A 22,901-nucleotide genomic window follows, 5' to 3' on the forward strand; every position below is an offset into this window, starting at 1 on the left:
TCATCAAATATCTGAGAGGGGAAAACGTAGATAGGAAAGGATGTATTATTAAAGCGATGTTCCACCCAGCACTGAAGATGCTCTGATCTTTGAGGTGACCGAGCTGCAGAGGCACTTCAGACCCATGTTCCATTTCACGCTCTAGCTCCCACATTCAATTTTAATTGAAGGCAGTCTCTCCACTTCCACGCAGAGACAATGAGTCGCAGCGAGAAAAGAGGAATCGCAACCTTTGTTTGACTTCTACAAATACGCTCATCGGCCTTTTATTGAAGTGATAATGGGTCAAGTGCAGAATATAGAGGAAGTGACTCGAGGCCGTTTGCACAGCAGCTGAAGTGAGAACAAATTAGTCCATGGACGAAGAAGAAGTCAATGGCAGAGCCTTGTTGTGAGAGTGACGTGGAATTAACAGATTTCAAGTTGGGGATCTGAAGCTTATCGAAATGAAACGGGCCGGAGCGAAAACATAACCTCCTCGGCCAGAGCAAAAATTCATGAAATCCCTCCTCATCAGACACCGGCCTGTCGGGTGTGATTCACAACTTTCAAAACAAAACAAGATGAAAACAAGCTATTTACCGGTTCAATTAAGAGCCTGACAGTTTCTGCGAGGTTTGTGTCTTAGATTTAATTAAAAATGTCCCTTTACAGCCGCTCTGTGTTTGACGCTCAACTGAATCATCGCCGAGGCATCGCTTCCCTCCGAGGCCACGTCTCGAGCCCGGCAGGCTTAAAGATAGAGATCCACTTCTGGTGAAGGGAAGTGGGATTTCTATCGAGTCGAGTGTGAGAGGATGTATTGTCGAGTTGGGGACATGACCCACATGTTGGCACTTCAACTAAGTCTTCTACTTCCTTTCTCGATCCTGAGATATGGACTCTTTGACTATGGATTAGGATTAAGTCATATTTGTCATATAGTTACTCATGTAAACAAGAACCTTTATGTAATTTTCTTTCGGTTACAAACTACATTTGATATTTGGGGACATATTGCTTCTTATGTATCTTCTTTATGTTAGTTTTTTACCCTCCAGCGTGCAGAAATTATAATTTAGACTCCTCTCCGCACATTGTTTCTTCATAAAAAGATGTGAGGCTTCTCAAATGTCCTCAAAACACCAGACGGAGATAAAGACAGAGACGACCGGGAATCATATCTTCTAGATCGGTGCGGATCACTTAAGGATCAGATAGAGAGGAAAGACAGATTATCTGGATCGGCTGTCCCCCCCTCACACACGAGTCGAGGATCAGATACGAGGCTTCATTTCTCATCTGCGATTTCATCTCCTCAGTCTCCGGAGGAAAACGCAGTGTCGATGAGCGGCGAGATAACAAACCACAGGGAACCACAGGCATGTGTCCTGTGTCTCTCTGCGGCTGACTCAGCGTGGTTCTGTCTTCCCATTTAAAGAATTAAAGTCATTATGTGTCACACTTTTATTTGATTAGAAGATGCTTTGTGTTTTTTCAGATGGAAAAATTTGACAAAAAATCTGTTTTGGAGCCATCTGTAATCATTCCAGTGCATTCTGTGACACGGCCACAGGGGGAGCCAGAGCAAAAAAATTCAAATTCTACACAGAGTGGCTTTAAAGATGATAATAATAATATATGGAATATGAAAAAACACAATTAATTACACAGAGAATATGTTTATATTTTTTAGTTTATCTTAAATGTACAATATGTAACCTCGGCCACTAGGGGTCTCTCACCTAGTTTGATGACGTCGTGAAGCAGCGTGGGATCATGGGAGTTGTCGCCTTTACCGATTTCTTGTCCCACAATAATAAAATAATGAAAATATCTGATGTCTTTCGCTCGTTGAAAGAGAATCTGTCTTCTCAGATTTAGTTCAACACTGAATGATCTGAGGAAACTTTGTTTTCCGTGTAGCGCACAAATCTCAGTGAGTCACGGAGGTCTTTCCTCTTTTCTTTCCTCTTTTCATTCCTCTCTTATTTAAAGCTGTTTTCTCCTCCGTTTTTTCCATACAGGCCTTGTGCTGCACTTTGAATGCAAACCCAACTAATTGCTTCCACACAACCTCTCCACGTCTCGGCTCCAGCAAAGCCGGTCCCTGATAAACACGGCAACAATATGAGTTGTCTCTCTGGTGAATGCCAAGTACCCAGAGCTGAATGAGAGCATTTATTACCCTTTTTAATTATCAAATAGCAGGATGTCTGTTCCTGTAAACACTTTCGGCCTTTAAGCAAAGCAATTAAACCAGAGAAAACGGTTAGTGCCTGTACAGGAGAGGTGTTCCCCCACCCCACCCCCCACGTATACTGTATAAAGTGGTCGTGTAGTGTTTGGCCGACGAGGTAAAAATCAGATCCATCAAAATAAATGAGTCAGTCTGAATGAGTTTATTTGTGCTCAGAGTATCACGTGTCCCCTTGTGGAATTGATTAGCAATATGATTTCACGGTTCAAACAGGTCGACAAACAATCGCTCTCATTAACGAGGCATCACTTTGGAAAATCAGTCTGACAAATAACAGGAGGTGGAATACACAACTCCTCCCTGAGCCAGAAAACTTCACCTCGGGCTTCTGCAGTTTTGGTTGTTTTCCAAGCTGAGTTGTTTTTCTCTCAACGGACCTTTTCACCGACGCCCACGCTCACTCGTCCCGCTCGCCTACACCGTCAGTAACTCGGAGCAGAACAACCTCATTTTTAGGCTAATCCTCACCTTTGGTCACTTTGTTTTGGGAAAAAAATATGAATTGACCAAAGGCTCTCGAAGGGATTCTGCTCCGAGCTCAGCACAAAGACAAGCATGAGGAAAAGATCTAGTTTTAGCAGAGAGGTGGAGGGTTCATCAGTGCTCACATTCATCATTTTGAATCAATGACTTTTAATTTAAAGCTGTTTTCCGACATGAACTGTGAGATGTTCCTGATAGTGTGTGTTTCATCAGGCAACATAGATATTTTAATCTTGACTTGCAATGTCACTTTCAGTTTCTAGCTCGGTTTTCCTCTCCCACCTGCAGCATCGTTGCATCTTTCATCTCACCCCCTCCCCTCCTCTGGTCCCCTGCAGGTTACCGGCACCATGGGCAGCATGAGGAGCGGCCTACACCAGCACCTCGCCCGGCTGGACGAGATCTTCGCCACACGCGGTGACTTTGTGCAGACCCTGCAGTTCATGCAGCAGATGGCTGACAACGTGATCAAACAGCTGCTGGGCCTGCCTGACTGGGAGGAGGCTAAAGTGGACCTGGCATCCATCGCTGATCAAACGGCCAACGTGGAGTACTACAGGTGAGGAGCGGGGAAGTGCGTGTTGCCGGCTTGCACGGCACAGGGTGGCCACGGGCTGTGTTTGTACTCACAACGCCATGACGCTCCAGATGTTCTGGGATCTACATTTTAAAAGAAAGAGAACAAAATATAATATAAAAACAGCTTTAACCCTCGAACCAGGTCGACCAGCTGCAAGAAATTGAAGAAAAGGCCAAGATACAAGAATGTGTACATAATTATTTTAAGAGTGAAGTAACTGCTGGTCGACATGATTTTCCCGGTTATGGTAAACATTCCTATAGTCACAGCGAGCTCCACCAATCAGAGACGTGGCTATTACACCTGGGGATTATGGGTAGTGTAGTTCTTCTCCTTGACACTGTAAATAATTTATTTGTGGCTTCTACAGTAGCAAATAACATCTTCTCACAATCTTTTTAATGCTTGTGGTAAGTCTACCCTCGGATGGTTAAAATATTATGGCTCATAATCAAAATCTATATTCAGATCTATATAGATTTTCTAGTCCGGGCTGATCATTTCAGTCAGCCACCAGGGGGCGATCAAGACGCTTTGGCTTCACTTTTGAGGCACCGTCCCGTCGTCCATCTTTATTCGCAGTCTGTGTTCTAAACACTTCCCGTCCGTAGACCGTGCTGATGAAGTGCAGTTGTCTTCCGTCCAGGACCTTGTCACATTATCGTTAATCTTCATCTCGGAGCAGAAACAGACGAAGTCCTGGCGTCGCCTCACCGGTCGTTTCTGTTGAATCTGCAGGAACAGACAGGCTGGTGTGTTTGAATTGATCTGTAACGCGACGGTCCGATACCTCAGCTCCACACACAGCGTCGCACTGATAGAGCAGCAGAGCGAGAGCAGACAGCCAGACAGCGTAAACTGTTAATGGACTAATTATCACTGCCTCATGCCCGCGTGTGTTTGATTGAGCTTATCAGCGACTAAATGTTGTTGTTGTGTCGCTGCTGTCCGTCTGTCTCCGTGTCCTCATCCAGAAACACTTTGTTTACTTTTCAAACTCGCACACAGGGATCGTTGTGTTGCTTTACGGAGTCATTACAACGTAGAGCATTGAGATTTACAACTGAGGGGAAGACTGAACACAATCCTATGAGCTTCTTCTTCTTCTTCTTCTTCTTCAGCATGTGGTTGGCAAACATCTTCCTCCTCTTACTCTTTTACATGAAGCTGATGTGAAGATGACAGGGACATCTGAGTGAGGCAGTGTTTTTTTTGTCAGGCTGTCATAATCAACCTTTTACAGCCGGAGCCGGCTGAGTGGCCCTCAGCTGTCCGACATGATTTCTGTGAGAAAAGTGTTTTTCTATTATACATTCATGTAACCAACCCGTTCCCCCCGGGCCTCCCTCTGCTGTACTCACTTTAATTAGATTAAGATAACACGGCGACTGTGTCACCCAGAGGAGCCTCCGTGTGCATGTTGTACTGTACCCGACTGCCAGGAAGATGAAATGAGGAAGAAGTGGCATGGAGGTGGTGGCGAGGGAGAAAGAGAGGGAGAGAGGGAGAGAGGGATGAGATTCAAGAGAGTGGATGAGGAGGAGGAAGAAGGGAGCGATAGAGGAGAGCACGAGAGATGGAGGAGATGGATTCTGTACAGTGATTGGGACAGACTGATGGGAAATATCAATTATAATTAAAACGATAACAAGACCATAAAGTGACGGGAGAGAAGAGAGGGTGATGAACACAGAGTGAAATGAATAGATGATCGTTGGATGAGAGGAAAAGAGGGAAATTAAGTGACTTTAACTCGATATATATATATATTGTAGGTTTTTCGCTCGGGGTAAAAAAGTGATTTTTGTCTTCACGGTATAAAACATTCAGGGCGTATGGATTTAAGTTCATTCATTAATAATCACCTGGACGGGTTCAGTGTGTCCAGTCACAAACTGACGACACACACACACACACACACACACACACACACACACACACACACACACACACACTTCAAATGGCAGCTATTCCATGTGCCTGAGGTGAGAGTAAGTGGGACACTCGCCTTTTGGTGTCCGAGTCCTTCTTGTTTTGTGTGAGAGTTAAAACGAGCTTCACGGTTGTGAGTTTGTGACACTGTGAATCTCACGTGTGCAGTTTCTAACATTCCTCAGTTAAGGTTGTTCCAGATTGCATTAACCAGAATGTCCCTTTAACCCAAACTGCCCAGGCTCCGCTGCAGGACACACGGTGATCAGCAGTCTCTAAATGTTCTCCGTCTCTCTGCAGATGGCTCACCTACCTGCTGCTGCTCATCCTGGACCTGGTCATCTGCCTGCTGGCCTGTCTGGGCCTGGCCAAGCAGTCTCGCTGGCTGCTCACCACGTGAGTCTAATGTGCCCGGTAACACGGAGCTATTTACAAAGACACAAGCTGCTTTTTTTTTACTTTGGAATGATGGGAAGCAATCTGTTCCATTTGACTGTATTTTTTTAGTGTTATCCTCCTGCACAACAGGGAAGGATTGGAGAGAGGAGGCAGGGCCGAGGAGAAAAGCGGTGGATTTTTCAGATTAGTAAATCAGAGCTAACTGGGAGCAATCCTTCTTTTAATAATTGAGAAATCTCTATGTCCGACCTTTCGATTGTCTCTGTAGCCGCTCGTACAAAATACTGCAGAATTCAGGAGCCAAGCAGAGAAGGTTCGGGCTGGGGCGACTCATCCACTGATTTCATCGATTATGACAAAAACGTGTTGTCAAATAGTGTGAAATACCTGGAAAACAAGCTGCAGCTGCAAAACTACAAAAATCAGGAAATAGCACTTTGTATTTGTTTATACATTAGTGGTCAGATTTCCATTATTTCTCCAGATGTTCACCAACAAATTGACCATGCACAATCATTGTATGTTCTCATGGCTAAAACCAGAGTCTGTACCACCACTGTCAGTTTAACAGCCTCTCACCCTGTTGTCCTGATGAGGATTATTTTTATTTAAAGGAGACCATGATGGTTTTTCACTTTATTCTCTCCTCCAGTTTGTTATATCAGTTTTTTATGAGATGACTCAGTGTGATGGAGCGAGCATGAGGCAGCAGTTCCTCCCCCCCTCCCACTGGAAACCGCCTGTGAGCCGCTCAGTACCGGATCCCACTGCCCCACTGGCCCTGTTACATTTCACCACTCGCCTCTGAGCGTTGCCAGTGGTTGGGTTGAGTTCGCTCAGAGTCACCGTCTCTCTGGCTCTGCTCTACATATCGGACGGGAGAGCGGAGGAGATGTGGGAGAGCGGAGCCATTTGATGTTATCACTATAACTCCCTGAAAATCCTTATTCCAGCGTAACACTTGACCTGCTTTTAAATGGCTTCACACAGGAACTACATTCGATATGGAGACTTTATATCTGCAGCACAGGTTCCTGCCAGTTTCAAACCCAGTCCCCGTGTAGGTACGGTGGACGAATGGTGGACTAGTGTTTAATTATTCAGCTTTGTATTTTTAGGCCTTTTTTCTTCCAATTCATATTTCATCGATTTTACCTCTTATATGTGCCAAGAAAACAAGCTAAATAAATCATGAATAAAAGCATATGCGGTGAGATTTAAAACAGCCAAACGGAGGAAAAGAATCTAAATCGAAACAAAATTTGGGGAAAATGAAGGAATTATGACGAGATAAGATTATATTACATAATATAGCATAACATACAAGAAGAAATAAGATAAGATACGATCACATAACATAAGATAAGATAAGACAGACATTTTCTGTGTCACAGCAGCAAAGGAGACGGTAGAAATAAGAAGGAAAGAAATGCTATTTACAACATAAACAGAATGTTTACATTGTGACTGTATGTACTGTATGTGTGTATGTGCAGTCAACTGTACGTACAATGTATATTCATACACCTCCTCTTTCATCTAATGTCTTTAGATTGTCCATAGTTCACCAGCGTCTCTGGTGGAATGTGATTTCTCTCCTTTCTGCTGTAATGCCGGGTCCATGGGGCATGAAATCCACCCAGGCCTCCATTCATGCAGCCGAGCGTCACTCTGTCTCTCTCAATCAGTCACTTCAGGGTGTGAGCCGTGCTAAACTCGCCCTACTAGCCACAAACCAACCCCCCCCCCACATCATCCCCTTCTGCACACACAAGATATGAGTCAGTGTCAAAGAGTGTAACTCCCCAGAGATGCTCTCTTCCAGTAGAGTGGAGGTGGTTGGAGGCACGAGGGAGCAGATTACACTCTCCGGGCCGATACCGGCTCTTCTTTCTGGTGCTTGTTGCCGGCAGGCTCCGGTGTTAGCGTGACACGCTCAGTAACAGCTCAGACATCGAGGTACGTCCACGTGGGAGAGAGACAGATACCCGCCGACCTTTCTGTCAGCCGCGGTTACTTTTCTGTTTCTCGAAGGAAAAAGTTGCATTTTTTTTCATCCTTTGAACACATTTCCCTCTACGTTGTTGCAGTAGAAGGAGAAATGTCAGAAAACAAGATCTGAAAGTACATAAACTATGGAGTGAACTGAAGCGTAAAATGTCAAGATGTAAACATGACGTATTTCAGACCTTTCTGGGCTTCGGTTTACAGTCGGCAGGGCTGCGAGCCGACGGGAGTAAAGTAGAGTGGAAAATCATTTCCCCGGATGACAAATCATTAGAGCTGTTCTGACCTACAGCGAGAAGAACAAGGCAAATCGTGCTGCTCTCAGACGGGAAACACAACTCCGGACATTCTCCGGAAATTATCCGGAGGGGCGGTATGTGAGGACGCAAATGTCACAATCTGTTTTTCCTGCAAGCTCCGAGTTCGGAGTGAGGCCGCGTGAGAAAACAGCAGGAAAGTGTCCGGAGAATTCACCGCGAGCGAGTGATGGTGTTGGTGAAAAAGAGGAGCTACACACGAAGAAGATGCAAACAAAGACGTAGAATTGAAAAGACGATTTTCAAGAGTTTTTGGTGATAAACAAAAACACTAGAATTCTGAGGCAGACATTATTCGTCATATCCTGCTTCCTGCTGCTCTACCCAGGCTCCGCCCCTCCCTCGCCGAAATGTTCTGGACATTTGCCGGAGTTCGTGAAAGACAAAGTTCGTGTCTGAAAACAGCTTCACCAGATTGTTGCATAAACGAGGAAGAAGATAAATCTTTGCCGCCTGGAGGAAAGTGGAACGAGAAGCTTTGTGTAAAACCAATGAAACTGTTCAGGTCACCTTGAACCAAGTGTCTTTAAGCCGGAGCTGAGTTCAGCAGCTAGACTCCCGCTTGCTCATCACATATCTCCTCTCTCTCTCTAAATGAATGAAATGTGATGGTTGTGCAGGAAAACTCCTTCAGCTTGAAACCTGATGAATACGGGGATTCAGATAAAAGTCAGGACGACTGCTGGTCTAGACAGAATCCAACAGAGGAAACGGTGTCGCTTTGAAATTACGCTCGTGTGCAACTTCACATGCGGCAGTGAAACGTAACAGAGCCCGAGGTTCGTTTTTTTTATCGATGTAACGAGGAAACGATTTTAATTAACATCTGCCAAACGTTCACTGACGACTAATTTAATTTCTTCCAACACGATTAACCTTTTTTTATATTCATCTTTTTGTTGTCTTTGTTAAAAAACGTTTTAAATTTCAAGTAAAAACTTTTAAGAACATCTTTTTTAATCCTTTATCTATACTAAACTTGAGAAGTAACTCAAAAAGTAACTTTTACCAGAAAACCTTTTTTATTAATATTTTATCTATTTTATTCTTATTAATGTTTTTAAGTTTTGTGTCAAACTTTGAAGAATATATCAAAGGCTAGTAGTTTGATATATTCAGTGACTTTAATCTTAAAATTGAAACGTTTGATATATCTTTGCACCAGCGCTCTTCCTCTGATTTAGTTCAACTTTATTCTTATTCTCTTTTTCACTTTATTCTTAACATTTCCACTCAAAATGCTAAAGAAGAAAAAGTCCCCAAAACACAGTAAAAGTATCCAGAAACGCAGCGGGGACGACACTCAGCAGTTATTAATATTTAATTGTTTGCAGGAGTGATAATTGATTGAATGAATTTATTGATGAAGCCACAGTTCAGCTGCTGCAGGTCTCAGACGGTTATTGATTAGAAACGACTCAAGATGAGAAGCAGATTTGATGATTTATTCAAACTGCAGCTTCCTACCAAGGTCTGATGATATCACATAAAGACTGTGGAGTGAAATCAGAGGTCGTATTAGTGCAGATACATCTGGGACACGTATAGTAGATATATGGGCACTTTACAAACCAGTAGCTGAGACGGCAGCGAGACGGCAGCGAGCCGGGGACCTGAAAAACTAATTAAATCAGCAAAGTGCCGTCTTGATAATTCTGTTCCATAAAATTCATAATCTGTGAGAAAGTTGTTCTCAACTGCTGGAGACGCATCAACACAATATAATGAGGTTCAGTCCAAGTGACGACCAGGAGACAAAATTAGAACGTGAGAGGAAGATGGGAATAGAAGTTTGCAGGTTTTATATTTTCAGTTGAGGAGAAGATCTACGTCCCATTTTGACGTGAATCAGTTTGACTTGAGCTCGGCGAGGCCCTGCTCCCCTGCTCCCCTGCTCCCCTGCTCACTGGCCCCTGTGACTCCTTCTCTGTATTTATATGTGCTCTGCGTCAGGTTTACACTCGACTTGCTGCTGAAGCTCTGTGGATCCTCTCCTGCTCAGCGGAGCACAAAACGGAGTAAAGTCCTGCTTTGGTTTGAGCGTGACCTGCTGGCACCGAGGGGCCGCTCAGAGGGCATCGCCCTCGTTTGCCCCGGGCACGTTGTGTCATAGTGTGTTTAAAGGAGCTCAGACAGTCCAGTGTTACACAACGTGCAACAACACACAGACACACACAGGTCAGAATAGCCTCAACCACCTTTATTTAATTTATTTACCCTTTAAAAAAACAGTTTCCTCTTGTATCGCACATAATGACCTTGGTGTTGTGACTATAGACTGTAAATAAACATGGACGACATGACAGCTCCCCAAAAGTGTCGCCTCCTGGTGGCTGGCTACTGTATAGGTCATAATCCTTGCCTCCTCCATGATAGTGGATTGGACATGGACCAAAATGAGATCGGGCGTTTTCGTAGATTTCTCAGGATATAATCATGGATTAGGATGAAAATAATCCGACCTGTTTGGGGACTGATTTTTGCGAGTGTGTTTGGTGTAGTTAGCATCGTTCGTGTTCCAGGATACTTTGGCTTTTTATTGGATATTGGGAGGAAGTGGAAACGCGTCGACCGTCTTTATACACAGTCTGGGGTTGTGATAGTTCTTTATGAAGTACTGTCATTTTAGAAGCAGGATTAGATGAAAGTGTTCAATATTCCCCAAGAAAAAACTAAATTTTGAGAAAAGTCCGATAACAGACTTCTCTTCAAACGGCTTTTATCTTCACGTCATGCATTTGCATTCAGACCTTTCACAACCCTGCACCACAGTTAAGTTTGGGAACTTCTACCACTGATATATGTACTGACATACAAATATAATGGTTCATAACACGTGTTAAAATATGACACAGAACCTGAGAGAGATACCGAAAGATCCAAAAGCACATAGCCTCGTAACGTTATGCAGATATCTCCCTGCTCAGTGGCTCAGTCAGGGCTTTGTATCAGGGAGCAGGAGGGAGACGAGCGACTGCTGATAAAGAGGGAGGCAGAGAAAATATGTGGGAGCGAGGTTTAATGGGAATATAGAAAGTGAGAAATGGAATAAAGATAAAGGAAGAAGGACCGAAGCGTCCGCAGCTCGCTCTGTATCTTCTGTGAATTGGATTAGCCGCTGAGCTGGAGGACGTTTGTCAAGACGAACGGGCCGCGACTAAACCTGGACATGCAAACACAAATTCTATTAAAACACTGGTGGCCCGCTGCAAAGGGGGGAAACCTAAAGTGCTGTGGTGGTGAAATCAACAGGAGCTTATTGGATTTTCTGGAGATTATTCGACCCAATGAGAGTTGATCTGCGATAGAACCAGGGTTCATCTTTTAATGGGTCGTGATCGTCTGTCTTACTGAATCCTCACAGACGGGCACGGGCGCAAAAAATACAAATCCTCCCGTCTCTCCGCTTGGAGTCGCACGTGTCTGACGTCGCTTTCTGACGCCGTGAGATCATCAGGGTGGGGAATAGAACATCTCTGTAACCTCGCGGGGGCAGGAACCGCCGTCCGCCCAGGGGGCTGTAATCGAATGTGGGCCAGCGGAGAGGATCCGCTCGGCTGCTTGTTCCTCGGCTCGTGACGCTGCTGCAGCTGCTGCGTGTTGAGGCTGCAGAGTCGACTCCCACAGAAATAAACATAACCTCCGACTCGCTGATGACAGGCCAGTGAGATCACCGCTCCTGCCCCTTGAGGCTCGGGGCTGTTTCCTTTCTGCAGCAGAGGCCATCGTGAAAATGATTCCATCTGCGTCACTGTATTCCCTCTGTAGGGGGGCTGAGAAGTACATTAACTGTGTATGTTGTAGAGTTTTCATCCTGCAATGTGGTACTTTTTCCTCAGGACTAAGTTAAATTGGCTTCAACTTGCAGTTTTTCCTCCTGTTCAAACATTTTGGGGGGATGGGTCACTCTTAGTTTCATCAGTACAAAGTACAGAAGGGAAGACGGAAGAGTTTTTTCCTTTTGGGCGTTTCGAGAATAAAGAGGAAACGTTCACAATAAAGTTTAAATATCAAGAATAAACTTTGAATTTAAAAACTTTTGAGACTATTTCCATCTGCTAACATCAGTGCTTATGACAAAACACCTTGTGCAGATCCATTTGTGCCATTTTCTTCTGAGAGACATTGGGCGAGAGGCCGAGCACGTCCAGGAAAGCTCGTCAGCCTATCACAGGGCGGACGTACAAAGACAAACAACCACTCACACATTGTGCTTTACAAAATACACTTGCCTTTGCCTCACATTCACACCTACGGATGGATTTATAGCGTGTTAATCAGTTTACAGACTTAGAAGAGAGCAGAAAACTTTCTGTTCAAGAGGAGAAACCAAACCAAGCTTGGAGAGACGGGACACCGGCAGCTCACATGTCAACTTCATTCTCAAAATGCAAAATACAAGGAATATGAGAATAATATACTTTATAACTCATGGAAACAAACACAGCGTCAAATTAATACTAATGTTGCTCCGTATAAGTACAGTTTACTAAACGTTTAGGTGATGATGAGTCGGTGTTTACAGCTTGTTTCAGTGTCCCTGCTATAGTCAATACAAATTATTGGAAGTTCCTTGCTGCTGCAAATTGGGACAAGCGATGTAAATCATTAATCGCTGTGTTTCACTTGGATTGATTCCAAGCTTTTCTTCGTTTGGATAAAAGATTAAACGAGCGAGTTTCTGTGGATGTGGTGATTATCCTAAACGCTGCTGTGTGTCTGTGCTCCTGCAGGATGATGGTGTTCGGCGTGCTGACGCTGGTCCTGAGCTGGGCGTCTCTGGGAGCTGACCTGGCCACTGCTGTGGTGAGCTGCTTCACCTCCGCGCCCCCCCCCGCTGCCGGCGTGACCCAATATAAACCGGCACAAACCGGCCGGGCACTCCATTCCTATCACGCCCTGACAGTGATGATAAATTGCTTTTACTACACGCACGCTGCACTTGAAAAATGTCTTTCTCTGTGTGAGGGGTTGTGTGAGAAGTGATGATTATACACTGCATGCAGTGTCGTGTAAAAAACATATCTGCCGGGTGTCAGAGCACGAGGAGAAACTGTCTGAACATGACGTTAGTTATAGGTTTCTCCTCGTTCTGTATCATCTCAGGAACAAATGCACCTTTTTTTCTAAAAATGAAAACATTTACATAAGACGGTGGAGCAGCGGTTTGACGCTTTTCTGGTTCGAATCCAGGTTTAGTCAGTTCTTCAGTCTTTGTGGAGTTTTCATGCTCTACTGTGTCTGCGTGGGATTTTTCTAAGTACTGCGGCTTCCTCCCACAGGCCATACACATGCAGATTGGTGCTAATGGGACACTCCAGATTAACTGTAGGTGTTTATGGTTGTTCGTCTCCTTTGGTGATGAATTAGCCTCAGGGGACGACAGACAATTCAGGCTTCTGACAATTTGCCGTAAAATGTTTCCACACAACATTTTGGCTCGTCTCTATTAAAAGCTATGAATGCAGATACATTAAAAAGCCGATTCATTTACATTTAAGCCTCCTTTGCTCCAAACGGGAACCTGCGATCAAATCCTGCTCAAACAAGAAACCAGTGAACCAGAAACCAGTTGTATTAGTCTGGACGGAGCTAAAACACTCGTGTGAACAGTATAGAGATCAGTTTTAAAATTTAAACAATAGTGTGTTGACCCTGTGATGGGCCAGGACGACCTGTAGAGGGCGTACCCCTCCTCTTGCCCAACCTCAGCTGGGATTGGCTCCAGTTTTTCCCCACAGCCCTTTTTAAGCCTTTTCATTTTAAAACTGTTGCACATCTGCAAATCGGGCGTCTCACTAACCTCTTTAGGATTCATGGTGTTTTTTAACTGAGCTTTACTTTCCTCTCGCAGTGTCATCTTAAAAAACACAACCTGCTCACTGTCTCACCTCAACTTCTCCTCATCTCAGTTTGTCTTTCGCACGTCACCCTCTTGCACTTCTGATCTCTGCCATCAAACGGCACACCTCCAAAAATAAACCGAACAAAAGAACAGGCACCTCGTCAGCACCGCTACTCAGGCCTGGATAACTCGAATCAAAGTCAGGGATTATGACGAGAGGCTTTTTAAAGCTTATCATACTGAATAGGTGAATACTTTTACTGTTGTGGTCCCAAAAAAACAAAGAAGCCACTAAAAAGTTCGAATGACCTGAAGGGAAATAATCGATGTGATGTGCGAAAATAAGAAGAAACATTTCAAGGAGAAGGATAAGCGCTGGTGTTTTGACTCACTTGCTTCAGGCGTCTGTGCTGTGTTTCGCAGGAAGTCGTGTTTTGACTCGGGGGGGTGCAGAGGATTGTTAACACGTGTGAATTAAAGTTGGGGATAATGAGCAGCAGGAGGCGCGATCAGTTCCACATTAGTCAGTGTCCTCGTCTCGTTACTGTCGTCTTTACACTCTCCGGTGTCTGCGGCTGTTGAAATCCCGATACACAAATCCAGGACACACAGGAAATGATGGACTTCTCAGTAAATGACGGATGATTCACAGTCGGGCTGCTGCTCCGTCACAGATGGTGTGCGCAGGTGGGGGAAGTGGGTGGAAAGTCAAAAGGGAATTCAGTCTCTGGGGAACATGAACGTCAAAAACAAATGTCACAAGTGACCAAACATAACAGGTTGAGTGTTCGGCTGACGGATCCATATATAACACGTTCACTTAATAAATGCGTTTAACGTGTCTCTCACATGATGTTTGAGCTCCTGATGACGTCTCATGAACACCAGTCATCCACAAAACTTTAATTTCATGTAGTCATGGTTTTGTCAGACGCTTTATTCCGTAGTCACCAACTGGCTTTAAAGGAGAAATTATGCTTTTTCAGTGTTTCTCTCTGTAATATTGCGTTTTTTGTGAATGTAAAAGTGTAAAAGTTCTCCCCACAGAAAACACTGAAGCTCCCGAAACACCTCGTCAGTAGTTGTAATACCACATGACATCACAATGACCCACATCTGGCCACGCCCCCTTACGAAGCCAGGCCCACATTTCAGAGTGGGCCAGCTGACCTCGGGTTATCGCGTGAAACATTACACACGTTATAATGTGCTAAGTTCGTTTGTTGAAAGATATTTTAACATGACGCTGATCCGTAGATGAGAATCCTCAACCTAAATATGTGCATCAGTAAATAAATGCACGATAGCGCCCCCTTCCTCACAGATCTCGTAATTACCGACAGTCGGGAACTCCGAACTGTCCGATCGCAGAGAATCTTTTCTCTGCAATAACTTGGACAAACCTCTTCTATTTAAGCTCCTTGGGTTTTTCCTCGTTTCTAACAAACTGAGAAACTCGGGCTGGCGTTATTTTTTCATCTTTTCTCATCTCAGTGTGGGGCTCATTAGCGTTACCCCCCCGGAGAAGGCTCAGCTACATGCAGTGTGTTTGTCCTGGGCCCCGGGGACATTCAGCATTCAGGCTGCACACTTTCTTGTGCAGTGGAGTAAAAGTGGTGGTGAGGGACAGAACTGGATGATAAGAGCAGCCTGTCCTCTTTATTTCTCCTTTTTGTGTCAGAAAGCGATGGACTTGATTGTCGCCATTGTTATTCAGCTTCGTCGGAGGTGTTAATGAAATATTAATGTCGGGCGCACCACTCACTGTTCGACACTCTTATTCACTGAGTCTCTGAGTTTTTAGATTTTTCATTTCGAGAGAACCGTTTATTCTCTGCTCTCACGCGGCTCCTGGTTTTTACTTTTTCAGGGCACGAGTGATTTCTGTGTGTCCCCCGACAAGTACGTCATGAGCCAGACGAAGAGCATCATCACTGCTGGTGAGTGTGAATCATACGAGTTATGTTGCATCAGTGAATGTTGTAAATGCGAAGAATAAAATTGGTATTTTTCTCCACAGATATTGTTCATTACTATCTTTACTGCAACCAGACGCTCTCCAACCCTTTCCAGCAGGTGAGAAATGACACGAGTCAAACTTTACGATCAACTTTTCACCTACAAAACCTTATAAGCGTTCATAATTTAGATTTACAGGTCAAAAGGCATTTTTATGTTATGATTAAAATGAGGGTGAAGTGTTGTTTGTGGTGAAGATTTGTATCTTGTGTTTTTGTCTGCATTTGTTTGCAGGGATGAAACAAAACAAAGTTTCTTTTACAGAGCAAACTAAAAACCCAAGTTTCATCTTAAGCTTTTTAACGTTTTTGTTCCCAATCCCCAAACAAACGCAGACAAAAACATAATCTCATCGTGAAGGTTATTATTAAATTGAGAATAAACCTCAACACAAACATAAAATTTGATGCCACGCACACATTTTGGTCGTTATTCAGAATGTAATGAGTTTTATTCCCAGCAGCTGCAGAGGTGTTTAAAATGGTATTTGTTTAAAAGTCTAATTAAATTTAAAGCAGCTGCTAACGATGTATTATTATAAAGTTCTTTTGAGGCAGTTGAGAGTAAAGTTAACGTTAAAGATTTAATGCTGCTCAGTTTTAAAGCCGTTTGAACTTAAATATCTCGACATCCTTTGACCTGGAATTCCCTGAACCGGAGCTGGAGGGTGAGTTCATGTCGGTGCTGCTCACGTCTCATCTTTGTCAAGCTCGTACTCTCCGGTCGGTGCGGTCTGTCTGTTTATATCCTAAACTCACCTCGAAAACCCTCGTAGAAGTTAAAAATACTCGTCCTCTCTTCCTCTGCGCCTGTGTTCCTTCGTTTCTGCGGCCAAAACCTGCCAAAATGATACCGAACGGCTCCAGACGTGAGTCCCGCTTCAGCTCTTTTTCTGCTCTTATTGTCGTCATCTCCCTCTTCTTACTGTCCTTCTCCATCCAGTTTTTTTTTTATTCTGTTTGGCTCACATCTGCTCCGGCTATTAGATGTTGCAGCAGACATCAGTTTGACGATGTTCAGACCTACAGATCTGGAAGAAATATTCAAATCAGAGGAAACCAATTACATTTGTGGATAGTTGAGGTAATTGACCGTATCCTGTTTCAGTTTAACTCCGAGCCACAGATCCAGCTCCTCGTTAGGTTGTGCAACTGTGAAGTCTCTTCATCCCTTTATGGTCCTGCTTGAATGTTAATTTAAAAAAAAAAGAAGGCACAAGGCAGAAGGTGCTGATTTCAGGTTGGGATGTGATGATTCTGTATTATTGTGGTGAATGTGGAGGCTTACTTTGCCCCCTGGTGGTGAGAACGTAAACCTACTGACTCAAACTACATAAATGTTGAATTTATATCTGCTCACGGCCCGAAAACACTTAATTGTAGGAATAATTTCTTTCTCTTAATTCGCCTGATCTTCACCTTCTCGTTTTTCAGCCCCTGACCATCTTCCAGAGGTCCCTGACCACCATGCAGATCCAGATCCAGAGTCTGCTGCAGTTTGCTGTTCCTCTGTTCCCTACAGCTGAGGTACCCCCCCCCCCACATATATATTAATTTACAGCTCCTGCTCAGTATAAGGGAGTCTATTTATTTTAAAAGCAGGATGAGAATGATGTTCTTAAACGTGTTTTGATATCGTCGGTCGTCCCCGCAGGGAGACCTGCTGGGCATCCAGAATTTGCTGAACTCCTCTGAGGCCAGCCTGCACCAGCTGACCGCCCTGCTGGACTGCAGGGGGCTCAACAAGGTTCGTACACTGTCTCCAGCCACGGCCGCACAACTAGGTCACCAGGAGAGCAAGTAGCCAGGCAGGGTTTCTGCATGAAAGTGAAAGTGGGGCAAGGATCAGAGCCGAGCACGACACAACACAACAGAGAGAATCTTTGTTTTCCTCTTACTGTTTGTGAGTTTCCTGCTCCGTCTGACTCGTGCACTGTTACTTGTGTATGCAGTTGAGTTCACATGAGTAATGTGCATGATATGAATGAAAGTACGCGGCTTCCTGGAGGCGGCGCACAACGACACTCTAAGTGCTTTTTCATCTCTGACTCATTTTGTCTGCGGCGAATTCAAACAAGGGCCGTTAGAGCAAAGGGTGCTGTTGCCATTCGCGCGGCGTTCACGTTCTGCTTCGCCCTCTTCAGGACTACCTGGATGCGATGATGGGGGTGTGCTACGACGGCGTGGAGGGCGTGCTCTACCTCTGCCTCTTCTCCATCCTTGCAGCCTGCGCCTTCACTGTCATGCTGTGTGCCATTCCCAGGGCGTGGAGACAAATAGCCAGCAGGTCAGTTCGTTCTCCGCTCGCCTTCCTGCCTGAGCGCCCTCATTTCCTCGTCCTGCCTCCGCTGTGCTGCGTGAGCCAACTCATGCATGTGCGTGAATAGTTCTTTTTTTTTTTTTTACAATTGTACAAGAGACCAGATGTTTGGCCCAAAATGCAAATTCTCCTTTGCAAGGTCATGGACTATAAATAACGTTAATCTGAACTGTATCCTTGAAACATCAGTGCTCGTCCATTCAAAGCAAAGTACGCTTATGTTGAATGTTGTAAACCGTCCAATACAACTTAATATTTATATATCAAAAGCAGATATACTGCTAGATTCATTTCCTCTCATTCTGTCCGCTTTGTTTTGACCTATTTTTATACAATGAAAAATGACTTGCAGAGACTTTGCTTTTGAAATGTAATACAAGTATCATTTGATTACTATAATAGCAAAGGAAACTTTAAAAAAACGTGATAATTCAAAGGGAAATTCAGGATCTTCTACAATTTCTAAGCAGAATTATGGAGATTTACTAATTATATACATGTGATCGACCAATCACGAGTCAGTCTCAGCTGTCAATCAACACGTTTCATCCTGATTTATGGCATCAAAGAAATACAAACTGAACGTGGACATACATCACTGTTGTGTACGGTCCACTAACATGGAGGAGGCAGGGTTTATGACCTTTACAGAAGCCAGCCACCTCAAACCAACTGTCTCCCGATGTTTCTCCGTAGGGAACAAGACTACGACGACATTGACGAGGAGGACCCGTTCAACCCCCGGGCGAGGAGGATCGTCGCCCAGAACCCCAACCTCCCCAACATGCACAGCTTCTGCAGCTACACCAGCAGCATGGGCAGCCAGAGCAGCCTGCACCCGCCCGCCCCCGCCGTGTCCACCGCCCCCATGTCCGAGTACATGTGAGTGAACGGACGTAACGTGTGGAGCGTAACGACGAAGCTCCTTCAGCTTCTGAGTCACTTGTTTCGCTTTCCCCCAGGAACCAGGCGGCTCTGTTCGGGGGAAATCCTCGCTACGAGAACGCGCCGCTGATAGGACGCGGATCTCCGCCCCCTTCGGTGCGTTGGGTCCCAGAGGCCAAGTCCTCGCTATGATGTCACAGGAAGTTGTTTTCAAAACCAACTGCCTATAATTTCATTCATCATTTTAAGTATCGACTCAGGGAACATGCTCCTCTAAACTCCACGTTAATGCCACAGCCATGTTTACTAACGATTTAATGACTCCACCGTGCAACTGTGCCTTTTTCTGCCGGACCTCCCAGAAGTCTGACTCCAGAGCAACGAGAGGAGAAGTAATGCAGTTAATATTTAATCATGAGGCGACCGTCGTTTAGCTGCTCTCAGGCCAAATCCCCAGGCGGAGGCGACACGAGCCTTAAAACCCATGAAGGTTTACTTCATCCTGGAATAAATGTGCCCCCTGCTGGGCCCCTTGTGTCCTGTCAGATGTCAGAGATCAAAACAAACACACATTTATTAACTTTTAAACAGCCTCATTTACAGTATAGAGCTGCAGTGGAATGGATTCTGCAGGTATTCAATCATGAGCTGTGTTTCAATTAAAGGAAACAGCAGAGACACATTTAACCGATCGTTCTTCAGTTTTTCTAAAAGGAAAAAAAAGCACCAAATACTTTATAGAAGCACAATATTCAATTTTATTTTATTCTATTTAATCTACTTTCCACTTTTCATGTTTTGTTTTGCCTCAGAATCTTATTTTTTTGTAGATGAAGAAGAAAGAAACATTATATCACATGATCGATTCTTGCTTTTCTGTCAGTCGTCATTCTCAGTCGCCATCAGCCTTTATTTGTAACTGGACTACATTTGAAAATGTGATGTTCTTTGCCTTATGACGTCTCTTTCTTGATTGTGATGTACAATTCAATTCTCCCTCATGACTGTGACTGTGCAGCACCATGCAGTCGTCTTCGGCTAACAGCTTCTTTTATATATTTTTGTGTGTGTGTGTGTGTGTGTCGTCTGTGTTTATTTGTTTGTTTATGTTCGTGTGTATCTTTCATTTCTGTATTTCCTCTTTTTTATTTAATCAACTTTTGGAGATATACTCTCAGCCGTATAGAAACAGAGTAAGTCTTTTCAACTCTTCCTCAGGATTGACTCCCCCTCCTCTTCTCCTCTGTTGCATCGATCACCTCTCCTCCACCTCTCATCACTTTGTTTGGTTCCTGTGCGGTTCTTCCTGTTTGGCATGGCTTCAAACTCACAACCTGTTGTCCTCATCCCAGACGGTGTCTCTCTGAGTTAGTGTGGGACGTCTGCCCCTGGTCTTCACAGGGTGGTACTGTAGTTGTATCCCTGTGATTTCCTCACAGTCGCCCCCTACTGTGCATGCAGTCCTGCTCCAACCATTCAGTCCTGTAGCTTGTGCTGCCACGAGGCGTTAGCACCATGCATCCAGTAGTGATATAGATGTATTTGTTATCGATGAGTTAGTTCAACAGGTTTCAATTAAAGGAAAACTCCACTAAACTTGGTCTTTAATTTAGTTTACAGTCTTTACAACTGTAATTAGCTTGGATCAGCAGCAGTTACAACTAGAGCTGCACTCAAATAAATAACAAATATGCATGAAAGCTGTTTTATCCTCTTGAATCCACATGATCGCAGCGACTCATTAGTGATAGTTGTAGGATTGTTGCACTATTTCTTTTGTACAGTGGCTGAAAAGTGTTTTTAAATCTGCTAGATTCACATTTGTATTTGCACCGAATTGAACATACTCATAAATATCAGTCTAACTCATAAATATGTCAAATTGTTTTTATTATGATCCATGAAATATTCCCTGAGAAACGCCATCTAGCAAAAAATATCCTGGATCTTTTATTAGTTAAAGTAAAGTAAGTTAAATACCTAAATACAAGCAGATGTAAAAGATTTTTGCCAAAGTAAAATTATACATTATACTGCCAATGATCTGTATGTTAAAGTTTGGTGAAGTCTTTTATTCTGCAGGAGAAGTTAGTATCAGTAGAGTTTTCTTAATCCTGGATCTCAATTACAATCCAGTTTAACTCCTGTGAATCCAAACCAACTACATAAACCTTCTCAGTCCTTCAGAGAGTTACTACATGTTGTCAAGAGGCAGATTCTCACTGCACTTTTCCTTTAAGCCCCTCATGACATTGTCTGTATTTTTAGCTGATGATCAGCAGTGAAATCACAGCGTCGACCTCTAACGTCTCCCCTGTGCTGTGTCTCTGTGTGTGTCTTCCACAGTACTCCCCGAGTATGAGGGCCACCTACCTGTCCATGACCGAGGAGCAGATTAGACACTTTGGAAACGACTTCCAAGCATAGACTTCTTAAACTGCCCCCTGGAGGAAGACGCCATCTCACACACACACACACACAGACACACATAGACACACACACTCGACAGGACAGGAGTGTGTCGTGCATCCAAGCATCACAAAGAACAGCGTAACGTGTCGTCCGTCTCAGGACAACATCAGAAACATATCTGTGCTGTTCTTCCGTGTGTCGTACGCTCGTAAAAAATGACTCATCTCAGTTTTTCTGCCCCAAGTCGAACTTTACCTGCTCTTGATCTGTTTGTGCTCCTGACACGTTCTGAAATATGAACTGTGTAGATCAGCCTTGTTGTCAGGCACGGGGGGGGAGGTGAGTTCAATATGCAGCTGATTAAACCTCCGCCAAGGCCCGACAGTCGAGTCAAGCTGCACCTTTATTCCACACACTCGTAGATATCAGTTCCCTTAATGTGCCTGTTTTTTTTTTTCACCCACATCCACAAATGATTCCCTGCGAAAACCGTTCTTTGGAAAAATGTTTCAATAAAAATTTAATAAGTTCCTCCCTCACACATTCTGCATCCTTCCACCAAGTTTGTTTGAAATCCATTCAGTACTTTTTGTGTAATATCGTTCAGAGTCGCACAAACAAACGCAGACAAACGATAACCTTTACAAATATTCAAACTTAAACACAGATTAAACACATAGAAACATTTGGGAATCAATAGTGAAATTGATTATGGAAAAATGTCCCAGTTTGATTTATCTGCTCTTTACGGAATAAGTCCCTTCACACCTTTGAAGAGAAGGTTTGTTTCACTTCTGACAACGTTCAGGTCTGTGAAGAAGGAAAATATTAACACACGCCGCTGTATTTTCTACATGTTGCGCTTCATGCTTGACAACATGTGAAGCACCGACAACACACCGGAGGAGGAACCGTCGTAATTTATTTACGTTCACACACACACACGCGTGAAGCTTTATGTTTCTCTGGACACGAGACGACCTTGAGACCACGACCTCTGTAAATAAAAGCAATTGTCCAATAACAGACTGTTGTCTTTTACTCTGATTTGATTTTGTTTTTAAACAAACGTGCCAATTTTTTTCAATATTTTTTCTAGTTTTGTGTGGCAGCGTCACATAGATGTTTTATTTTTTTCTAAAGGGCCATTCATCCATCTCGTCTTTTCGGACTAACTCGATGAAGTTGTCATTTCTGCTGTAATCTGGGACGCCGTGCTGCACTAACTGTCATTAATGAGAATATTCAGGTAATTTCTTTTTCCTCAGTACGTGGTTGGGACGACTAACAGTAGGGATTTAAAGCATTAGTCTTGATTTGTGTCATTCAGCATGTTTCACTGTACAGGCACTGAGTGGTGCTGCAGTCTGTGTGGGGCCCCCAGACTCGGGGGCCCGACTGCGAGTTCAATAAACCTGTTTTTTTGAGTACTTCCTGGTGTGCGTTCATTTTGTTGTTGGGTGT

At 44.0% G+C, this 22,901-nt stretch overlaps 1 protein-coding gene across 3 annotated transcripts in view; it reads left to right on the top strand.

Moving 5' to 3' along the window:
* Positions 1–22,867, top strand: part of ttyh2 (tweety family member 2) — a 48,269-nt gene extending 25,402 nt beyond the window's left edge. Inside the window, exons 4-15 of one of the 3 annotated variants that reach the window (XM_035145579.2) lie at positions 3,061–3,281; positions 5,535–5,630; positions 12,691–12,763; positions 15,673–15,742; positions 15,823–15,878; positions 17,255–17,347; positions 17,475–17,567; positions 17,965–18,107; positions 18,837–19,022; positions 19,103–19,181; positions 20,192–20,218; positions 21,372–22,867. In XM_035145579.2, the coding sequence (XP_035001470.2) occupies positions 3,061–3,281; positions 5,535–5,630; positions 12,691–12,763; positions 15,673–15,742; positions 15,823–15,878; positions 17,255–17,347; positions 17,475–17,567; positions 17,965–18,107; positions 18,837–19,022; positions 19,103–19,181; positions 20,192–20,218; positions 21,372–21,452 (1,218 nt within the window). In that variant the 3' untranslated portion in view covers positions 21,453–22,867. The remainder of the gene's footprint in view (positions 1–3,060; positions 3,282–5,534; positions 5,631–12,690; positions 12,764–15,672; positions 15,743–15,822; positions 15,879–17,254; positions 17,348–17,474; positions 17,568–17,964; positions 18,108–18,836; positions 19,023–19,102; positions 19,182–20,191; positions 20,219–21,371) is intronic. The other 2 variants (XM_035145580.2, XM_035145581.2) reach the window with 2 other exon arrangements.
* The last annotated feature ends 34 nt before the right edge of the window (positions 22,868–22,901 follow it).

This window comes from Hippoglossus stenolepis, chromosome 21, assembly GCF_022539355.2.
Source record: "Hippoglossus stenolepis isolate QCI-W04-F060 chromosome 21, HSTE1.2, whole genome shotgun sequence".
NCBI lineage: Eukaryota > Metazoa > Chordata > Actinopteri > Pleuronectiformes > Pleuronectidae > Hippoglossus > Hippoglossus stenolepis.